At 43.1% G+C, this 18,549-nt stretch overlaps 1 protein-coding gene across 2 annotated transcripts in view; it reads right to left on the bottom strand.

Moving 5' to 3' along the window:
• Positions 1 to 18,549, bottom strand: part of SRP68 (signal recognition particle 68) — a 37,901-nt gene that overhangs the window by 12,002 nt on the left and 7,350 nt on the right. For both annotated transcript variants that reach the window (XM_047832893.1, XM_047832892.1), the window contains 4 exons: positions 18,401 to 18,510; positions 17,963 to 18,045; positions 15,341 to 15,481; positions 1,886 to 1,984 (listed from right to left, as the gene is read on the bottom strand). In XM_047832893.1, the coding sequence (XP_047688849.1) occupies positions 1,886 to 1,984; positions 15,341 to 15,481; positions 17,963 to 18,045; positions 18,401 to 18,510 (433 nt within the window). The remainder of the gene's footprint in view (positions 1 to 1,885; positions 1,985 to 15,340; positions 15,482 to 17,962; positions 18,046 to 18,400; positions 18,511 to 18,549) is intronic.

The raw sequence follows: 18,549 nt of genomic DNA on the forward strand, positions 1-18,549 counted from the left end.
AGGTGGTCTCTAGAAGCTGAAAAACGCCTTCTCTGGAATGCTGAGAATGGATTCCTCCCCTAGAACTTCCAAAGGGATGCAGCCCTACGAACCAGTCTTACACTAAAGGCCATCTGAAGGTGGGAGAGAATTAGATGTGTGTTTTTCAAAACCACTAAGCTTGTGGTAATGTTACAGCAGCCACAGGAAACTAAGACACCTTGGTATCACCATATTCACCACACGCTGTGAGGGGTCCCTGCAACTGCTATGGGTTCAAGGTGAATGATGGAGGGCAGGGCTCTGTATATACCTATTAAGTGGATGAAGAGAAGTATAAAATACAAAGGTGGCTTAATGATAAAGGAAACAGGTCCACAGCCTAACAAATATTTATTAATGTTTTTTACTCAAAGCACCACAGCAGATGCTAAAAGATAAAGTTGCTTTTCATATGCTTATAATCTTGAAAAAACGTATTTAACAAAGTAAACATAAAACAATACGTAAGATGTTAAAAGGTAATTCTTGGCAAAGTACCAAACAAAAATTACAGCCACAAGTGCTAGATGTTTAGAACACGGGGAGACCTTTATGGGCCAGGACGGTGCAGGCAGGCTTCCCAGAAATGGTGAGCTCTGAGCTGGACACTGAACACCAGGGCGGGGTTTGGACAGGTGAAGAGGAAGAAGAGGGACAAGCCAGGTGTGAGCAGGGAAAGGAGAAAAGGGTAGGAATGCACGGAGGCGGGAAAGGCCTACTAACAAGATGGTGAATACAGCAGCTTGAGGCACAGGACCCAGAGGGGAGCAGCAAAGTACAATCTGGAAATGGAAGGCCCAGAATCCAGCTCACGGAGTTGGAACTGCACTTGCTAGACCAGTGAGCTCTCAAGCAGGGTGCACACAACCCAACGAGTGTGGTATAAGAAGAAAATGAGAACTTCTACTTATGTTTACCTCATTTCTATTAAATAATAAATTATATATTTACAAATAAGCGTATCAGAGGTACATGCTCAATTTTACTTACTGGGTGCACTATTACAAAAGTTTGGAGACCACTGCTCTAGAACTGGGAGTATCATTGGGTTTTTCAGTGAGACAGTGACATGGGATCAAGAAAGATCCCACTTTTTGCTATCAGCAGGAAAGACCTGGAGAACTGAACCCAGACCACGATGGTAAAGAACAGTCAGACCTCTGTGGCAGTCTAAGACAAAAGGTTAATCAGAAACGGGGTCGGGGTGGGGGTGGGGGGGTGGACAAGTGGAGACAGAAGTCACAAAGAGAGTTAGCAGGGTTGCTGGTGATTTGTAGAGATAAAAATGGTTCCAAGGTTTTCAGCCCAGATGCCCAAAAGAATCACAGTGATATTAAAAAAGGGAGCACTGGGGGCGCCTGGGTGGCGCAGTCGGTTAAGCGTCCGACTTCAGCCAGGTCACGATCTCGCGGTCTGTGAGTTTGAGCCCCGCGTCAGGCTCTGGGCTGATGGCTCGGAGCCTGGAGCCTGTTTCCGATTCTGTGTCTCCCTCTCTCTCTGCCCCTCCCCCGTTCATGCTCTGTCTCTCTCTGTCCCAAAAATAAATAAACGTTGAAAAAAAAAAATTAAAAAAAAAAAAAAAGGAGCACTGGAGAATTAATTACCTGGAGCTATGAACTTGAGACCAAAGGCTTACTATGAACCCATTAAGAGGAAGAGGATGGAGAGAAAAATCTCTCAATCTGATGGAGTTCACAGGCATCTGTTTGTCAGCAGACCACCATAGCTAAAAATACCATGGCTAAGAGTCCCTGCACTCAGACCACTGGACCCCCTGCCCCACTCCCACACTGAGAATGAGACACACAGACTGAGAAGGACCTCAGCCCCGAGCAAGAGCCTGGGGCCCAGATGAGAGTCCTACCTGATCTGGCTTGAGCTCTTCTCGAACGGCCTGGATAGCGTCCCGACACTCACTGAGCATGGATTCAAACAGACGCTCCTTGGTTTCTTCGCTTTCAGCCTACACGAAGACGGAATGAAGTAAAAGATTTTCTTCTGAGTAAGCCACAGTACTCTAATGGGAGGAGGGCATAACAGTGCCTTGATTCCCATTACACATTGAACACACACATCCAAAACACCCTAAATCACAGACCATTTCAATTGTCACTCTTCTCCACCATATAAGATTTTTCTTACAGTCTTTCTCATTATTCGCATGGAAATGGAATTTTATATATATTCACATATAAAGCGAACATACTGAGAAAGAATCTGCATAACTGATCTGAAACTGTCAAACGATAGATGCTTTAAATTTTTTCCTATCATAAAACTTTCCACCACTTTCCTCCCACACTCCTACCTCTGCTCAGGACCTGCGTCTGACATCCTTGAAGCACAGCACACCCCACACTGAAACACAGCACGCCAGAACAAATGGTCTGAAACTCTACTGTGCGCCAGCAGAATTGCCCTTACAAATGTAACCCCAAGACTCCCTGATTCTGGATTTCTATTAGGTCCAAGCAAGTGAGTAATAGTGCCAACCAATACCCAATTAAAAATAGATTTCTTTTAAGTATCATACGAAGCTCCCTTCACCACAGAAATCTTGTACCCTGATATTCCCTGTGGCTATGCTGAGGCCGACAAGCACTCCACGACAGTCTCTGTACAAGTTCAAGGGTGTGGTTACCCCTCTGCCAGCCAGCAGGGATAAGGGAAAAGTGATTCATGAACTGAGTACCTGCCAAACCACATTACCATTGTAAAGAATCTGATTGCGCAGATAGGAATGGATGAGAGGCAGAAAGGAGATGGACTGGTGTTACAGGCAGACCCACTGTGACTTTAAAACATCAACACTCCATTATTATATTTGACTTTCCACAGATACATCCAATCTAATCTCTTGACATTCGACTGACCTTTAAGCCCAAAAGAAAAAACCCAGTACTGCCCACTCCTTGAAGAGGCTGGTAGGGGCTTATAGAAAAACCTTTTCTTCTCTTGAGAACTCTTATGTTTTTCCTGGTTTCCCGTGAAAAAAAAAAGCCAACAAAAAACGTCCTTATGAATTACCCAATATAAATCAAACACACTTTTCTATTTATATTGACTTTCCTGTTGATCACTAACTTAGGAAAAAAATCAAGGGCACATTCTATAAACCTATAAAGGCAAACATGGCCACCATTAATTTGCTGAACCCTGAAGAGCACTGTCCAAGAGAACTTTCTGTGAGGGGGCACCTGGCTGGCTCAGTCAGTAGAGCACATGACTCTCAATCTCGGAGCTGTTGAGTTCGAGCCCCATGTTGGGTGTAGAGATTATTTATTTTATTTTTTAAGTTTTTATTTATTATTTGTTTTAATCTTTATATTTGAGAGAGAGACACACACAGAATCCAAAGCAGGTTCCAGGCTCTGAGCTGTCAGCACAGAGCCCGACGCAGGGCTTGAACCACAAACTGTGAGATCGTGACCTGAGCCGAAGTCGGACACTTAACCGACTGAGCCACCCAGGCGCCCCAATAAAACACTCCTAAGCAGCACCTCAAGTTAGCAAGATCCTCTGCAATAACTGAATCAAACCTGCTGGCCAAAGGTTTTGAAGTGTGAACCCTGTGGGCTGGGGTGGCCACGTAACGGTTAACAACCGGAGTAAGACCTGTAGACACACTTGCCACCAACCACGACCATGCACGAACCCCCAGCCACACTGTTAGCAGGCAGGGTGAGCCTGTGCGTCCAGCACCGTGTCGGGGGAGGGTTTCGCCTTTTCGGGCAAAAGGTATATGAAGTTAAGAGAAGAGCAAGCCTTGTTTCGCCAGCTACCTAGGAGCGGTCTGCCTTCCTGTAGAGAGAGCGTGGCTCAAGTAACTAAAACGATGCAAAATGCTCGGCCTCTTTACTGCCGTGGGTCACCCCGTTCCCTCTGAGTAAGGACACCTCGGCACCAAGGTGCTGAACACAAGCAAACTTTCCCACTGCTCCCACGAAAGCCTCCGTTCCAGCAGGAGTTTTACAGAAGCCTTAAACCACATTGCAGGAAAAAGCCCACGGCAAGGGAGGGCCCGCGGTCACACAGCACAGTGACTCAGAGATCGCTAATCTCTGCAGCAGAGCTTCTCAGGGTTCGCCCGGGACTGGGCAAGAGGTCTCCAAACAGCAAGGCTGAAACGTACTTTGCTACTTTCACCCGTATTTATAAGCCTATCTGGGAGGCTAATAGCCCTGAAAAGACAATGGGACAAGATCCACCCTCCGTGGAGAGGCAGGATTCCTCAGGATCTACATGCAGACCCCTCACGTCTGCCACGGAACCAGCAAGAACGTGCTCCTGTACTCAAGTGGCAACCTCCCTGCCTGAGAATCTGTGGTACGCCTGCACCTTTTCCAGGTGTGCCTATGAGACAGAGAAACCTTAAGCCCAGAAGTAATGTGTTACTCGGACCTAATAAACTAAAAAATTCGGATCAGTTTTTATAGAACTTGGGACAGCCCAGGATGTGTTTTTCGACAGCCTCAAGACATGTCTCAGGGCCATGTACACGTGCAGAGGAAAAGCAGCTGCTGTGTATCCTGGGGTAGAGACCAGACCCCCTGCTATTCAAAAGGGCTTCCAGACTGTTTTCACTGGTCTACAAAGACTGCTGGAAGGTGGCGGTGTGACTAAGAGACTGACAAGACGAGTCTGACCACATTCTGCACTGCACCTGCAGGAGAACCAAGGGGATGGGACCAAGCCTTCCCCAGGCCACTAGGGGCCAGGAAACAACACATGGAAATCTGCTAAAGGAGGAGAACACAAACCTCCCTTAAGGGACAGATTAAAAAAAAAAAAAAAAGAGAAGGGGACAAATGGTCTCCCTTCCACTCACACTTTAAAATATTAACCATGACCCGAGGATAAGACTCATCAAACCTGCCATCCTCCCCAAAAGAGCTGCCTGACAACATTTTCGCAATGCAACCACCAGTGACAATTCAGGTATGATCAAGTATTAACAAAACAAAACAGAAACAAATTATAGAGTAAGGCAATTATTTAGCACACGAAGACGTAAAGTCTGGCTCAGGAGACCAAGAATGTTGCAACTGGATTTTGGCAGTGGATTTATTCTCTGCTCCAGTCTTTTTGGTCTAACACTCTATCTCCCTGAATTATTTCTTCCTTCCAGGCTTTTCAGTGAACCGCTGTTCTAATATTTAAATGGCATAAAAGCTCTACAAGCAAACATCACTGGGCCTACCCAATTCTTGCATTCCAGTTCCTAGAGAGGGGCAACAGCAGTACTAGTTAAGAAATGCTCAAGACATGCCTGGCCGGCTCAGTGGGTGGAGCACACAACTCTTGATCTCAGGGTTGTGGGTTCAAGCCCCACGGGTGTGGAGATTACTTAAAATCTTCAAGGGAAAAAACAAAAGAAAAGAAGCACTGAAGCATTGAAACCAGGAGTCCGCATCTCCAAGGCACAGCTCTTGGTTCCCAGGGCAAAGAACAACTCCACATAATGAGAATGGGCAAGGTGGACAGGGCCTGTGTGATATCCAGCCAAATAATCTGGCAGGGGCACAAAGGGGGAAGTGGTTCCTCTTGGGATCATCCTCAAATGGCCAAAGGGTATTTTCCATAGTTAATAACCCATGTTTGATTCAATTCAATAGACATGTAATCAGCTACAGTGCACGGCCTGACATCTAAGGATTTAGCTAAACTTTATTTCATACTGTACTTGAATTATTTTATTTACCCGCCAGATTTGGTATATGTGTGGCATACGACATTAGGCACTGAACTCTTTCTAATGTTAAAACCTTACCAGGATTCTCTGGGATTGACACACTTTTGTTCGATCAAGATCTTTTACATCTACCACATTATTTGAAGATCTCTGATATTCAGAAGTGACCCTAATGCACTACTGTAAGGTCCTTAATACCCAGAGATCACTGTATTCACTGCAATCAGAACATCAACTAGGCACTTGACAGGGGCTAACAAACACTACACATCCTACAAACACTAAAATGATAAGGGAATATTATAAACTTAACGTCAATAAATTCAACACTGTACATAAAATTAATATACCCTTTTTAAAAATAAGATTCATCCAAAGGACACAAGATGAAACAAAATCTGAGTGCTTTATCTAATAAAAGAATTATATTTGTTGGGGCGCCTGGGTGGCTCAGTCGGCTGAGTGACCGACTTTGGCTCAGGTCATGATCTCACGGGTCCTGAGTTTGAGCCCCGCGTCGGGCTCTGTGCTGACAGCTCAGACCCTGGAGCCTGCTTCAGATTCTGCGTCTCCCTCTCTCTCTGCCCCTCTTCCACTCATGCTCTGTCTCTACCTCAGAAATAAATTAACATTAAAAAAAAAAAAAAGAATTATATTTGTTTAAAACAAGCAAAAACAGGGGTGCCTGGGTAGCTCAGTTGGTTAAGTGTCTGACTTCGGCTCAGGTCATGATCTTGTGGTTTGTGAATTTGAGCCCCGCATCCGGCTGTGGTAACAGCCTGGAGCCTGCTTTGGATTCTGTGTCTCCCTCTCTCTCTCTGCTCCTCCCCTGCTTGTGCTCTTTCTCTCAAAAACAAACATTAAAAAAAATTATTTTTATGGCACAAAAATACTCAGATCAATGGAACAATATAGAGAACCCAGAAATGGACCCATAAACGTATGGCCAACTGATCTTTGACAAAGCAGGAAAGAATATCCAATGGAATAAAGACAGTCTCTTCAGCAAGTGGTGCTGGGAAAACTGAACAACATGCAGAAAAATGAACCTGGACCACTTTCTTACACAATACACAAAAATAAACTCAAAGTGGATGAAAGACCTAAACGTTAAGACAGAAAGTCATCAAAATCCTAGAGGAGAAAGCAGGCAAAAGCCTCTTTGACCTCAGCCACAGCAACTTCTTATTCATTATGTCTCTGGAGGCCAGGGAAACCAAAGCAAAAATGAACTACTGGGACCTCATCAAAATAAAAAGCTTCTGCAGAGCGAAGGAAACAATCAGCAAAACTAAAAGGCAACTGACAGAATGGGAGAAGACATTTGCAAACAACCTATCAGATAAAGAGTTAGTATTTTAAGATTTATAAAGAACTTATCAAACTCAACATCCAAAAACCAAATAATCCAGTGAAGAAATGGGCAGAAGACATAAATAGACACTTCTCCAAAGAAGACATCTATATGGCCAACCAATACATGAAAAAATGCTCAACATCACTCGTCATCCAGGAAACGCAAATCAAAACCACAATGAGATACCACCTCACCTGTCAGAATGGCTAACATCAACAACTCAGGCCAACAACAGAGGATGCGGAGAAAGAGGATTTCTTGTACTGCTGGTGGGAATGCAAGCTGGTGCGGCCATTCTGAAATGGAGGGTTCCCCAAAAAACTAAAAATAGAACTACCTTATGACCCAGCAACTGCACTACTGGGTATCTATCCAAAGGATACAGGTATGCTGCTTCGAAGGGACACATGCACCCCAATGTTTATAGCAGCACTATTAACAATAGCCAAAGTATGGAAAGAGCCCAAATGTCCATCAATGGATGAATGGATAAAGAAGATATGGTGTCGGGGCGCCTGGGTGGCTCAGTCGGTTGAGTGTCCGACTTCGGCTCAGGTCATGATCTCGTCAGCTCGAGCCCCGCGTCGGGCTCTGGGCTAATGGCTCAGAGCCTGGAGCCTGCTTCAGATTCTGTACCTCCCTCTCTCTCTGCCCCAACCCACTCACATTCTGTCTCTGTCTCTCTCAAAAATAAATAAACATTAAAAAAAAAAAAAAGGATGTGGTATGTACACAGACACACACAATGGAATATTACTTGGCAAACAAAAAGAATGAAATCTTGCCATTTGCAACTACGTGGATGAAACTAGAGGATATTATGCTAAGCAAAATTAGAGAAAGACAAACATATGACTTCACTCATATGAGGACTTTAAGATACAAAACAGACAAACATAAGGGAAGGGAAACAAAAATAATATAAAAACAGGGAAAGGGATAAAACATAAGAGACTCTTAAACATAGAGAACAAACAGAGGGTTGCTGGAGGCGTTGTGGGAGGGACGATGGGCTAAATGGGGCATTAAGGAATTTATCCCTGAAATCACTGTTGCACCATGTGCTAACTTGGATGTATGTTACGAAAAAACAAATTACAGAAAAAAAAATTTTTTTAAACAAGCAAAAACAAATTTTAAAAACCTTCCCACAAGTATCAGCTCATTATGTTGTATACCTGAAAGTATATGTTTTATGTCAATTACATCCCATCCCAAAAAAGAAAACAAAAAACAAAAACTTCCTACAAAGAAAACTCCAGGCCCAATATTTTCACTAGTGAATTATAACAAGTATTTGAGAAAGAAAAATAATGATATTACATAAACTCTTTCAGAAACAAGGAAGGAAAATCTCCAAACTTGTTTTATGAAGTTGTGTGTAACCCTGATACCAAATTCTGAAAAAAGACATTATAAGCCACTATTCCTCATTAAAATAGATGCAAAATTCTTAAATACTATCAACTGAAATCCAGCAGTATGTAAAAAGTACAGTAATGTATCACAGCCAAGTGGGGTTACCTCAGATATACAAGATTGGTTTAACACTGAATATTAACCAATGAAATTCACTATCTTAACATTCTTTTTTTTGTACAGTTTAACCATTAACTTTTTTTTAATGATTATTTAACTCTATTTTTTATTTTTTAAAATTTACATCCAAATTAGTTAGTATATAGTGAAGCAATGATTTCAGGAGTAGATTCCTTAATGCCCCTTACCCATTTAGCCCATGCCCCCTCCCACAACCCCTACTATCTTAACAATCTTATCTTCAGCCTTTACTCTCCCAAATTGAAATTTTGGTGTTGTTGTTGGTTTTTTTTTTTTTTGATGTTTAAAAAAAACATCCTCATATGGCTCCTTCTCTCCCTTTGATTTCTTACACCCTCCAACACTCCACCATATCCCACGGAATAGCAATTAAAAACCCATACGATCTTCCTGGTGTACCTGCACATTACAATTTTCACTGGCAGTGGGTCAAGCCTTATGTTAGGTTTTCTAATGACCCAACCTGACTGAGGTGCAGCTACATTTAGCAGTGAAAGCTTGCAGGAGCTGGGGCAAGAAACCTTGGCTACTTATCCTGACTTACTCTCAAAATAAAATCCTAGACCAGCTCTCTGTGGAACTGCATAAAACGTGTCCAGTGGGAAGGGCTCTTTCCCTTGTGTTAAGAAGCACCTGCATGTTCTTAAACTGAGTAACTTTAGGGGCACCCGGGTGGCTCAGTCAGTTAAGCGTCCGACTTTGGCTCACGTCATGATCTCGTAGTTTGTGGGTTTGAGCCTCACATAGGGCTGTCTGTTGTCAGCACAGAGACTGCTTCAGATCCTCTGTCTCCATCTCTCTCTGCCCCTCACCTGTTCTCGCTCTCAAAAAAACACGTTTAAAAATAAATAAATACATACATAAATAAATTGAGTAACTTCAGCAATGTAAGTAAGACACAAAGGATAATGGATAAATGAATGCTGGAGATCTTTAGAAAATGATAAAACACAACAATGCACCACCTTCACTATTGAGCCTTTATATTATCGCAAAGAGCTACTTACTGAAGGATACTCTTCTTCTTAAGGACTTCAAATACCAGTTAACAAAACATAGCTTATGAAGAAAAAACCCAAACTATCAAATACACTGACCTTTTGCTATCCTTCCACTTCACTTTTTTGGGCACGCACTTACTAACAGAATTTTAAAACGAACATCACCTCCAGTACATCAAGATTGAAAATTCTTTGCTGTTTTTTAATGTTTATTTATTTTTTAAGAGAGAGAACAGGGGATGGGGAGAGATAAGAGGGGACAGAGGATCCAAAGCAGGCTCTGCGCTGACAGCAGAGGGCCCGATGCAGGGCTCGAATTCACGAACTGTGAAATCATGACCTGAGCCAAAGACAGATGCTTAACCGACTGAGCCACCCAGGTGCCGCAATTCTTTGTTGTTGTTTAAAAAAAATTTTTAATGTTTATTTATTTTTGAGAGAGAGAGACAGACAGAGTGCAAGTGGGGGAGGGGAAGAGAGAGAGGGAGGGAGACACAGAATCTGAAGCAGGCTCCAGGCTCTGAGCCATCAGCACAGAGTGAGTTCGATGCAGGGCTCAAACTCATGAACTGCGAGATCATGACCTGAGGCAAAGTTGCCACCCAGATGCCCCAAGATTGAAAATTCTTAACTTAGATAACTTCATTCAATAAAAAAAAGAGATTTTTTTTGATCTACATGGTAAGTCTACATGGTATTTTTCACTTTACACAATTTATCCTACAACAGTAATCCAAAATACAGAAAAGTCCATCTAGTTTTCACTGCACCATCGTTTACAGTGCTTAAAAACTGTACAGAATGCGAATGCCCAGTACATGTGCTTTGATTAAGCAGCATTTTAAAAAGCGCACTCGCCATTATCTGTGTACATTAAAACGGATATTAAGTAGAATACACTTAACTACACAAATGCAAACACTGGCAATGAGGTGAGAACACAGGACTAGCAGATGTAGTGAGATGACGGACTCTGAATACAGCTGACCCTTGAACAATGTGGCAGTCAAGGGCGCAGGCCCATGAAGTCAAAAATCCCAGTAGAACTTCTGACTACACAAAAACCTAACTACTAAGAGTCTCCTGTTGATAGGAGCCTCACCAATAACATGAACAGTCTATGAACATCTATTTTCTGTGTCAGATGTATTAATACTACATTTTCCCCCTTTGTGCTTGCCAAAGCCTTTTAATTTTCCTTCGTCTTTTCACAAATATCTAACAAACAATTATAATTTGTAGAGCTATTGAAAGCAGGGTCCCTGGACCAGAAGAATTAGCACCACTTGGAGCTTATTAGAAAAACAAATTCTTGGGGCGCCTGGGTGGCGCAGTCGGTTAAGCGTCCGACTTCAGCCAGGTCACGATCTCGCGGTCCGTGAGTTCGAGCCCCGCGTCGGGCTCTGGGCTGATGGCTCGGAGCCTAGAGCCTGTTTCCGATTCTGTGTCTCCCTCTCTCTCTGACCCTCGCCCGTTCATGCTCTGTCTCTCTCTGTCCCAAAAATAAAATAAACGTTGAAAAAAAAAAAATTAAAAAAAAAAAAAAAAAAGAAAAACAAATTCTTGGGCCCCAACTCAGACTTACTAAATCAAAATCTCTGAGGGGTGGGGCCTTGAGTATGTTTTGGGTTTTTTTAATCACTGTATTATTTTTTCATCATGGTAAGTGTACTTTTTAATATTTATTTACTTAATCTCTACACCCAACATGGCACGTGAACTCACAACCCTGAGGTCAAGAGTCACAGGCTCCTCTGCACTGAGTCAGCCAGGCGCCCAGGTAAGTGTACTTGCTGATCCCTGTCCTCCTTTTCACCCATCCCACCCCCCACCACCTCCCCTCTGGTATATACTGCATTCTACATAGTACAGTCTCTGTTACATCCTATGTTCTTATAATAAAATAAGTCAGGGGAGAGAAACCATTAAGAAAATCGTACAGAAAATATGTTCAAAGCATTAGATTTATAAAAAAAAAATCCACATTGGGGCGCCTGAGTGGCTCAATCAGTTGGGCGTCCAACTTCGGCTCAGGTCATGATCTCGCGGTTTGTGAGTTCGAGCCCCGTGTCAGGCTCTGTGCTGACAGCTCAGCCTGGAGCCTGCTTCAGATTCTGTGTCTCCCTCTCTCTGCCCCTCCCCTGCTCATGCTCTGTCTCTCTCAATAATAAATAAATGTTAAAAAAAAATTTTTTTTTTAAAAATCCACGTATAGGTGGACCTGCGTGGTCAAACCTATATAGTTCAAGGATCATCTGTATCTTTTTTTTAACCTATTCGAGGCTGGAATAACGTTGTTATTTTCTTGTCAATACTATCAAACTTTTGGCCAATCTTGAACTGCTTTAAAAGGAGTGGCTACTGGGCACCTGAGTGGTTAACCATCCGAGTCTTGATTTCAGCTCAGGTCATGATCTCACAGTTCCGGAGTTCAAGCCCTATGTCTGGCTTCACATGGTCAGCGCCGAGCCTGCTTGGGATTCTCTGTCTTCCTCTCTCTCCGCCCCGACCCTGCTTACTCACTCACTCTCTCTCAAAATAAATAAATAAACTTAAAAAAAAAAAAAAAAAAAAAAGGACCGGCTATGATCTAAAGATCCAGAAGTCGACCCTTCACGTATACTAACACCTGAGTTTAAGAGTGGTCCTTTTAATTTTCTTTTTTTTTTTTAACGTTTATTTATTTTGAGACAGAGAGAGACAGAGCATGAACGGGGGAGGGGCAGAGAGAGAGGGAGACACAGAATCGGAAACAGGCTCCAGGCTCTGAGCCATCAGCCCAGAGCCTGACGCGGGGCTCGAACTCCCGGACCGTGAGATCGTGACCTGGCTGAAGTCGGACGCTTAACCGACTGCGCCACCCAGGCGCCCCAAGAGTGGTCCTTTTAAACACATACACAAAGCTCAACTAATCATCACATGACTGAAATGATCTTCAATTTCAAAAACAATGGCTTCACATGCAGTCATAAAATGCTTTTACTTCATCTAATTTAATTCAAGTTAATTTCACATATAAGGCAAAAAGATCTTCCCCCAGATGAATTTTTATCTTCTAATTATGTGTACAAAGCAGGAGAAAAGATAAATTCAGATAAAACACCACTATTCCTTCTCCTCCCACTAACTACTGAACTGGAGACGATTCCCCTGCCAAGGACTTTTTCTTTTTTTTTCTCCCGCTCTCCCTCTCTTTTTCTTTTTTAAGTAGTCTCCATATCCAGCATGGAGTCCAACGTGGGGTTTGAACTTGTGACCCTGAGATCAAGAACTGAGCTAAGATCAAGAGTCAGATGTTTAAACGACTGAGCCACCCTAGCACCCCAAGGACTATTTGTTTCAGTGAAGGTTCTGCTCATTCAGTCTTTCCCAGGGAACCAGGACTCTGCTTGTATACTGCATTAAGTAAGATTACATTAGCTGTTCACCAAAGCCAAGTTAAATGATCCTGCTACTAGCCTTCCTGGTACGCGGGAAAGTTCAAGGAACATGAGCTTTGGAGTCAAAAGGGCAAGATTTTTTATTTTCTTTTTTAAGTTGATTATTTTGAGAGACACAGACAGCAGAGGAAGGGCAGAGAGAGAAGGAGAGAGAGAATCCCAGGCAGGATCCATGCTGTCAGCATGGAGCCCAATGTGGGACTTGAACTCACAAACTCTGAGATCATGACTGAGCTGAAACCAAGAGTCAGATGTTTAACCTACTGAGCCACCCAGGTACCCCCCACCTTTAAAAAAAAAATTTTTTTTAAGTTTGTTTATTTTGAGAGACCAAGAGAACAGAGGAGGGGCAGAGAGGGAGAGGGAGGGAGAGAAAAAATGGCATGGTTTTAAAGGCAAGCACTGTTTTCCCATCTGTAAAATGAGAGTATTACCCACTCCATAGAGTTAAAAAGGTAAAAACACGAAAGCTTTAGACAGTGTATCTGGGACATTAAGGAGGACGGTTCCCCTCCTTTGGTCATCTCTGTGGTGTGTCTGTCCAGGTGACCACTGTGTATTTTTACATTTTGTGGACTGATGTGTAAGACCATGGAAAATCCTTACAACACGCTAAAAAAAACAGGATATAAAACTGGATCTCAGTAGGATTTCAACAAGTAAAAATAATACTTGACATCTTTTATAAATATAAAAAAGACTAAAAGGAAGTACATTGTCCTTTTTATCAATATAATGCAACATCAATGAAGGTATATGGGAAGTGGGACTAAAGGTTGCTCTCTTAAAAAAACATTTTTCTTTTCTAAACATTAAACTAAATAACTTTTTAAAATTAACAAATGTTAGCTTTTCTTCTCATTTGCCTAATATACGTCTGTGGCCCTATTCCCAAGGAGCCCCCCACTTGACTCGCTCCTGGGCCACTCCCCACCCAGACTGCAGCCTGAACCCCCGCCCCATTACCAATGACGCAGCTCACCTCTTCCGGCACGTACCGCCTTGAAACAAAAGAATGAACCCAACTACATAATCTACAGGATTGCTACCAGAATCCTAGTCCAGAAGAGATACTACCACACAGCAGTGCCGATGAAATGCTCTCCAAAAAAATTTCTCCATCTTTAAAAAAAAACCAAATCAACTTACTGCTATCGTTCTAGTCTCCTGCTCTTCCAGCAAATGGAAGGGAAACAAGAGGGGCAATATACGACATAGAGACACAAAGAAATTCTTCCACTGTTGAAGGCTGCCCCCAGCCCAAAGTAGCTGTTTTGGAACAAGTCACCTAAAAGTCTGGATGCTTAAAACAACTCACGAGCACAACGAGCAAAGCACTCCTACGTACGAATCATTCAGGGTGCAACAGTTTTCTGCCACGTGGCAGGAAACGCCCCTGGTTCCTGGGGAGGCTGGAGACACATTCAGCAGCCTGGTGTTTTTTTTTTAATGTTCTTCACCTCACACAGAGGAAGAGCTCCAAAAAGGGCCTTCCTCGTAATTGTCTACTTTGTAAAAACCCAGATCGCCAGGATCTCTCATCTTTTGGAACTTATTTGGTTGTTCACACCCATAAACAGGTGACAATCATGTCAGTAAGCACATCAAGTATACCGCTTTACGTGAACATTACGTAAACACCACACGTACAACAAGATATTCTGGCTTAGCTAGGTGCTCCTGAAAAGGCTCAGGAACAAGAGGTGGCCCCTTTAGGGACAGAAGGCTAGGACAAGAGGTCACAACAGCTAAGCTGCTGTACCACCTACTGGGCTGGACGGGACTCCTTGCATTAAAAGCCAGCCTTACTGCTCCCATTTCCACGTCGATAGCAGCTACTGCCAATTTCTGTGCCCTCTGTACCTAAGAACTCTTCTCCAAGCCCAGCCTTTACAAAAATTTGGTGACCAAATCCCAAATAGCATTAAGACGAATTTTTTGTTTTGTGAGAAATGAACACCAAGAAAACACTACACCTGGGGGCGTCTGGGTGGCTAAGTAGAGTGTATCCGACTCTTGATTTCGGCTCAGGTCATGATCTCACGGTTTCATGAGTTGGAGCTCCTTGTTGGGCTCTGTGCTGACAGCACAGAGCCTGCCTGGGATTCTCCCTCACACTCTGCCCCTCCCCTGCTCACGCTCTCTCTGTCTCTCTCAAAATAAATAAACACATTTAAAACAAAACAAAACAAAACCAACCACTACACCTTAAGCATGCAAGGGCAACCTCAGACACATACAGAAGAGGGAACAGGCACTTCCTCCTCACCTGAGCAATGGCTGCTTCGTTATCAGCCAGTCCCAATAAAAAGATCCTCACTTTGTCGATCTTCACCGGAACCGTCCTCCCTCTCCACTCCACTTCACTCATGGTGGCTGCCTGTTTGGCTCGAGTCTGAGTGATCAACGCCTGGAAAGTCGTTTTAAAAAATTACAGTTTTAACTGGTGATGGTTAAAGTAAGTAGAAACTACTAGTTGTCTGTTTCTATAATCAACACTGTTCACTTTCTAAAGCAGAATATAAATTGTACTTAAATAATTCCTCCTTGGTTATCATCTATCTTAGCTTACAGAAACTCAAACACTAAAAGAACATAACTGAAGGGGCGCCTGGGGGGCTCAGTTGGTTAGGCGACCGACTTCGGCTCAGGTCATGATGTCACGGTTTGTGAGTTCAAGCCCCGTGTCAGGCTCTGTGCTGACAACTCAGAGCCTGGAGCCTACTTCGGATTCTGTGTCTCCCCCTGTCTCTACCCCTCCCCTGCTCACGCTCTGTGTCTCTCTGTCTCTCAATAATAAATAAACATTAAAAAAAAAACAAAAACAGAACAGAACAGAAGGTTAAAAAGAGCAACCCTGGGGCGCCTGGCTGGCTCATTTGGTAGAGTCTGCAACTTTCGACCTCAGGGTTTTGAGTTGAAGCCCCATGTTGGGTGTGGAGCCTACTTTAAAAAATCATAATAAAAAAACTTTAAAAACTTAAAAAATAAAAACAGTGATACTAAGGGTGTAAGGAGAAAAGCATATCCATATATACTGCAAGCAAAAATGTAAATTAGTAGAAACTTAAAGATATTTGTCAAAATGAATCAAAAACTTGTATTCAATTCCGTTTTTAGGAATATATCCTAAGGAAATAAGTGCTCAGTGAAGCAGACTTCAGCACAATGGAGCACAGCACCACGTGGCTTTCAAAAGATGACACTTTTGCTTACTAAAAATGTGTCAAAACAAAGATGTTTACTAAAGTGGGGAAAAAATGCTGGAGATATTTTATTTAAAAAGCATGTTACTGGGGCGCCTGGGTGGCTCAGTCAGTTGAATGTCCAAGTTCAGCTCAGGTCATGATCTCATGATCCGTGAGTTCGAGCCCCACGTCAGGCTCTGTGCTGACAGCTCAGAGCCTGGAGCCTATTTCAGATTGTGTCTCCATCTCTCTCTGCCCCTCCCCTGTTCATGCTCTGTCTCTGTCTCAAAAATAAATAAACGTTAAAAAATAAATAAATGAAAAGCATGTTACTAAACACTATACTGAGATCCCATTTAAAAAATATGTGCCTGGGGCGCCTGGGTGGCTCAGTCGGTTGGACGGCCGACTTCGGCTCAGGTCATGATCTTGCGGTCCGTGAGTTTGAGCCCCACGTCGGGCTCTGTGCTGACAGCTCGGAGCCTGGAGCCTGTTTCAGATTCTGTGTCTCCCTCTCTCTGACCCTCCCCCGTTCATGCTCTGTCTCTCTCTGTCTCAAAAAATAAATAAACGTTAAAAAAAAATAACTTAAAAAAAAAAATATGTGCCTGTTTTTCCTATGTATATAAAACTCTTCACGTTATTTGTAGTGATTACCTCTGATTTTACCATGTGATTTTTTAGTCTTCCCCCATCTTTGGTATTTCCTGCTTTTCTATTTGCCTACGTTACTTGCTTAGAAAATAAATATGAGATAAAAAAATACTGAACACTTTTAAATATTCAACGAAAAAATTTTTGTTAAAAATACACAGCAGTCGTGGGGGGTGGGGGAGCCTGGATGGCTCAGTTGGCTAAGCATCCAACTTTTGATTTCGGCTCAGGTCATGATCTCAGGATCACAGGATAGAGCCCGACATTGGGCTCTGAGCTAAGCATGGAGCCCGTTTAGGATTCTCTCTCTCCCTCTATCCCCCTCCCCCACTCACCCACTCTATCTAAAAAAAAGAGGGGTGCCTGGGTGGCTCAGTTGGTTAAGTGTCTGACTTCGGCTCAGATCACAATCTCGTATTTCATGAGTTTGAGCCTCACATATGGCTCTCTGCTGTCTCTCTCTAAAATAAATTTTTAAAAATAAAATAAAATAAAATAAAATAAAATAAAATAAAATAAAATAAAATAAAATAGGGGCGCCTGGGTGGCTTAAGCATCCGACTCTTGGTTTCAGCTCAGGTCATGATCTTAGTTTCGTGGGTTCGAGCCCCACATCAGGCTCCACGCTGGATTCTCTCTTCTTTCTCTGCTCCTCCCCCCACATCCACTGTCTCTTTCTCAAAATAAAATAAATAAACTTAAAAACATATATATTCTTAAGCATCCAACTTCAGCTCAGGTCATGATCTCACAGTTCACAGGTTCAAGCCCCACGTCGGGCTCTGTGCTGACCTCAGAGCCTGGAGCCTGCTTCAGATTCTCTCCCTCTCTCTCTGCCCCTCCCCCGCTCACACTGTCACTGCCTCCCTCTCTCTCTCTCTCTCAAAAATAAACATAAAATGTTAAATATATATATATTTTTTAAAATACACAAACACAAATCTACATATATTAATAGCAATTACACTAGATGATAAGAGTATAGCTTATTTCTTTCTTCTGGACTTTTTCAAACCAAAGGCTTCACAAAAATGTACGGGCCAGATTACCTCCAATTTTTCAGCCAGGAGACCCTCGGTGCCCCCAGACCTCAATCTCATCTGCATGAGTTCATTGATAGCCGACTGGTCCCCTGAAAAGAGAGAGAGGTGTTGAGTGGGAAATCCTGAAGGGTCTCTTCTCTTGAGAACCACTAGATTCCACTCCACGGTCTTCCCATTGCGTGAGCACATTTCAGTGGATCCCAAGTCCTTTGACAAAGCTCTGGAGGAGCACACACGTTGGCAGGGTGGAAACAAAGCACAGGAATTGCCTTCTGCAACTCTAAGCCGAGCTGATTTCAAAAGCTCTACTTTTCTCATTAGCCAAAACCCATGCCACAGATGGATGCAAGGACAAGGGAAGAACGGAAGTTCAATAAATCCTCTAGGCTCTCCCGGATGAACCACCAATAACCCACCCGTCAAGACAGCTCAGCCCTTGCTCACCAATGTTATATGCACAGTAGCGGATGTTAGGCGAGATCTCCTCCACACGTTGGTTGTACAGCACGGCCTGCTCTTCTGTGAAAGCACTGGCTAGCTTCTCATAGATAGTTCTGCGAGGAAAGAAACATCTGGTTTCACAGCAGCCTTAT

The sequence above is a fragment of the Prionailurus viverrinus genome, chromosome E1, assembly GCF_022837055.1.
Source record: "Prionailurus viverrinus isolate Anna chromosome E1, UM_Priviv_1.0, whole genome shotgun sequence".
NCBI classification, from domain to species: Eukaryota; Metazoa; Chordata; class Mammalia; order Carnivora; family Felidae; genus Prionailurus; species Prionailurus viverrinus.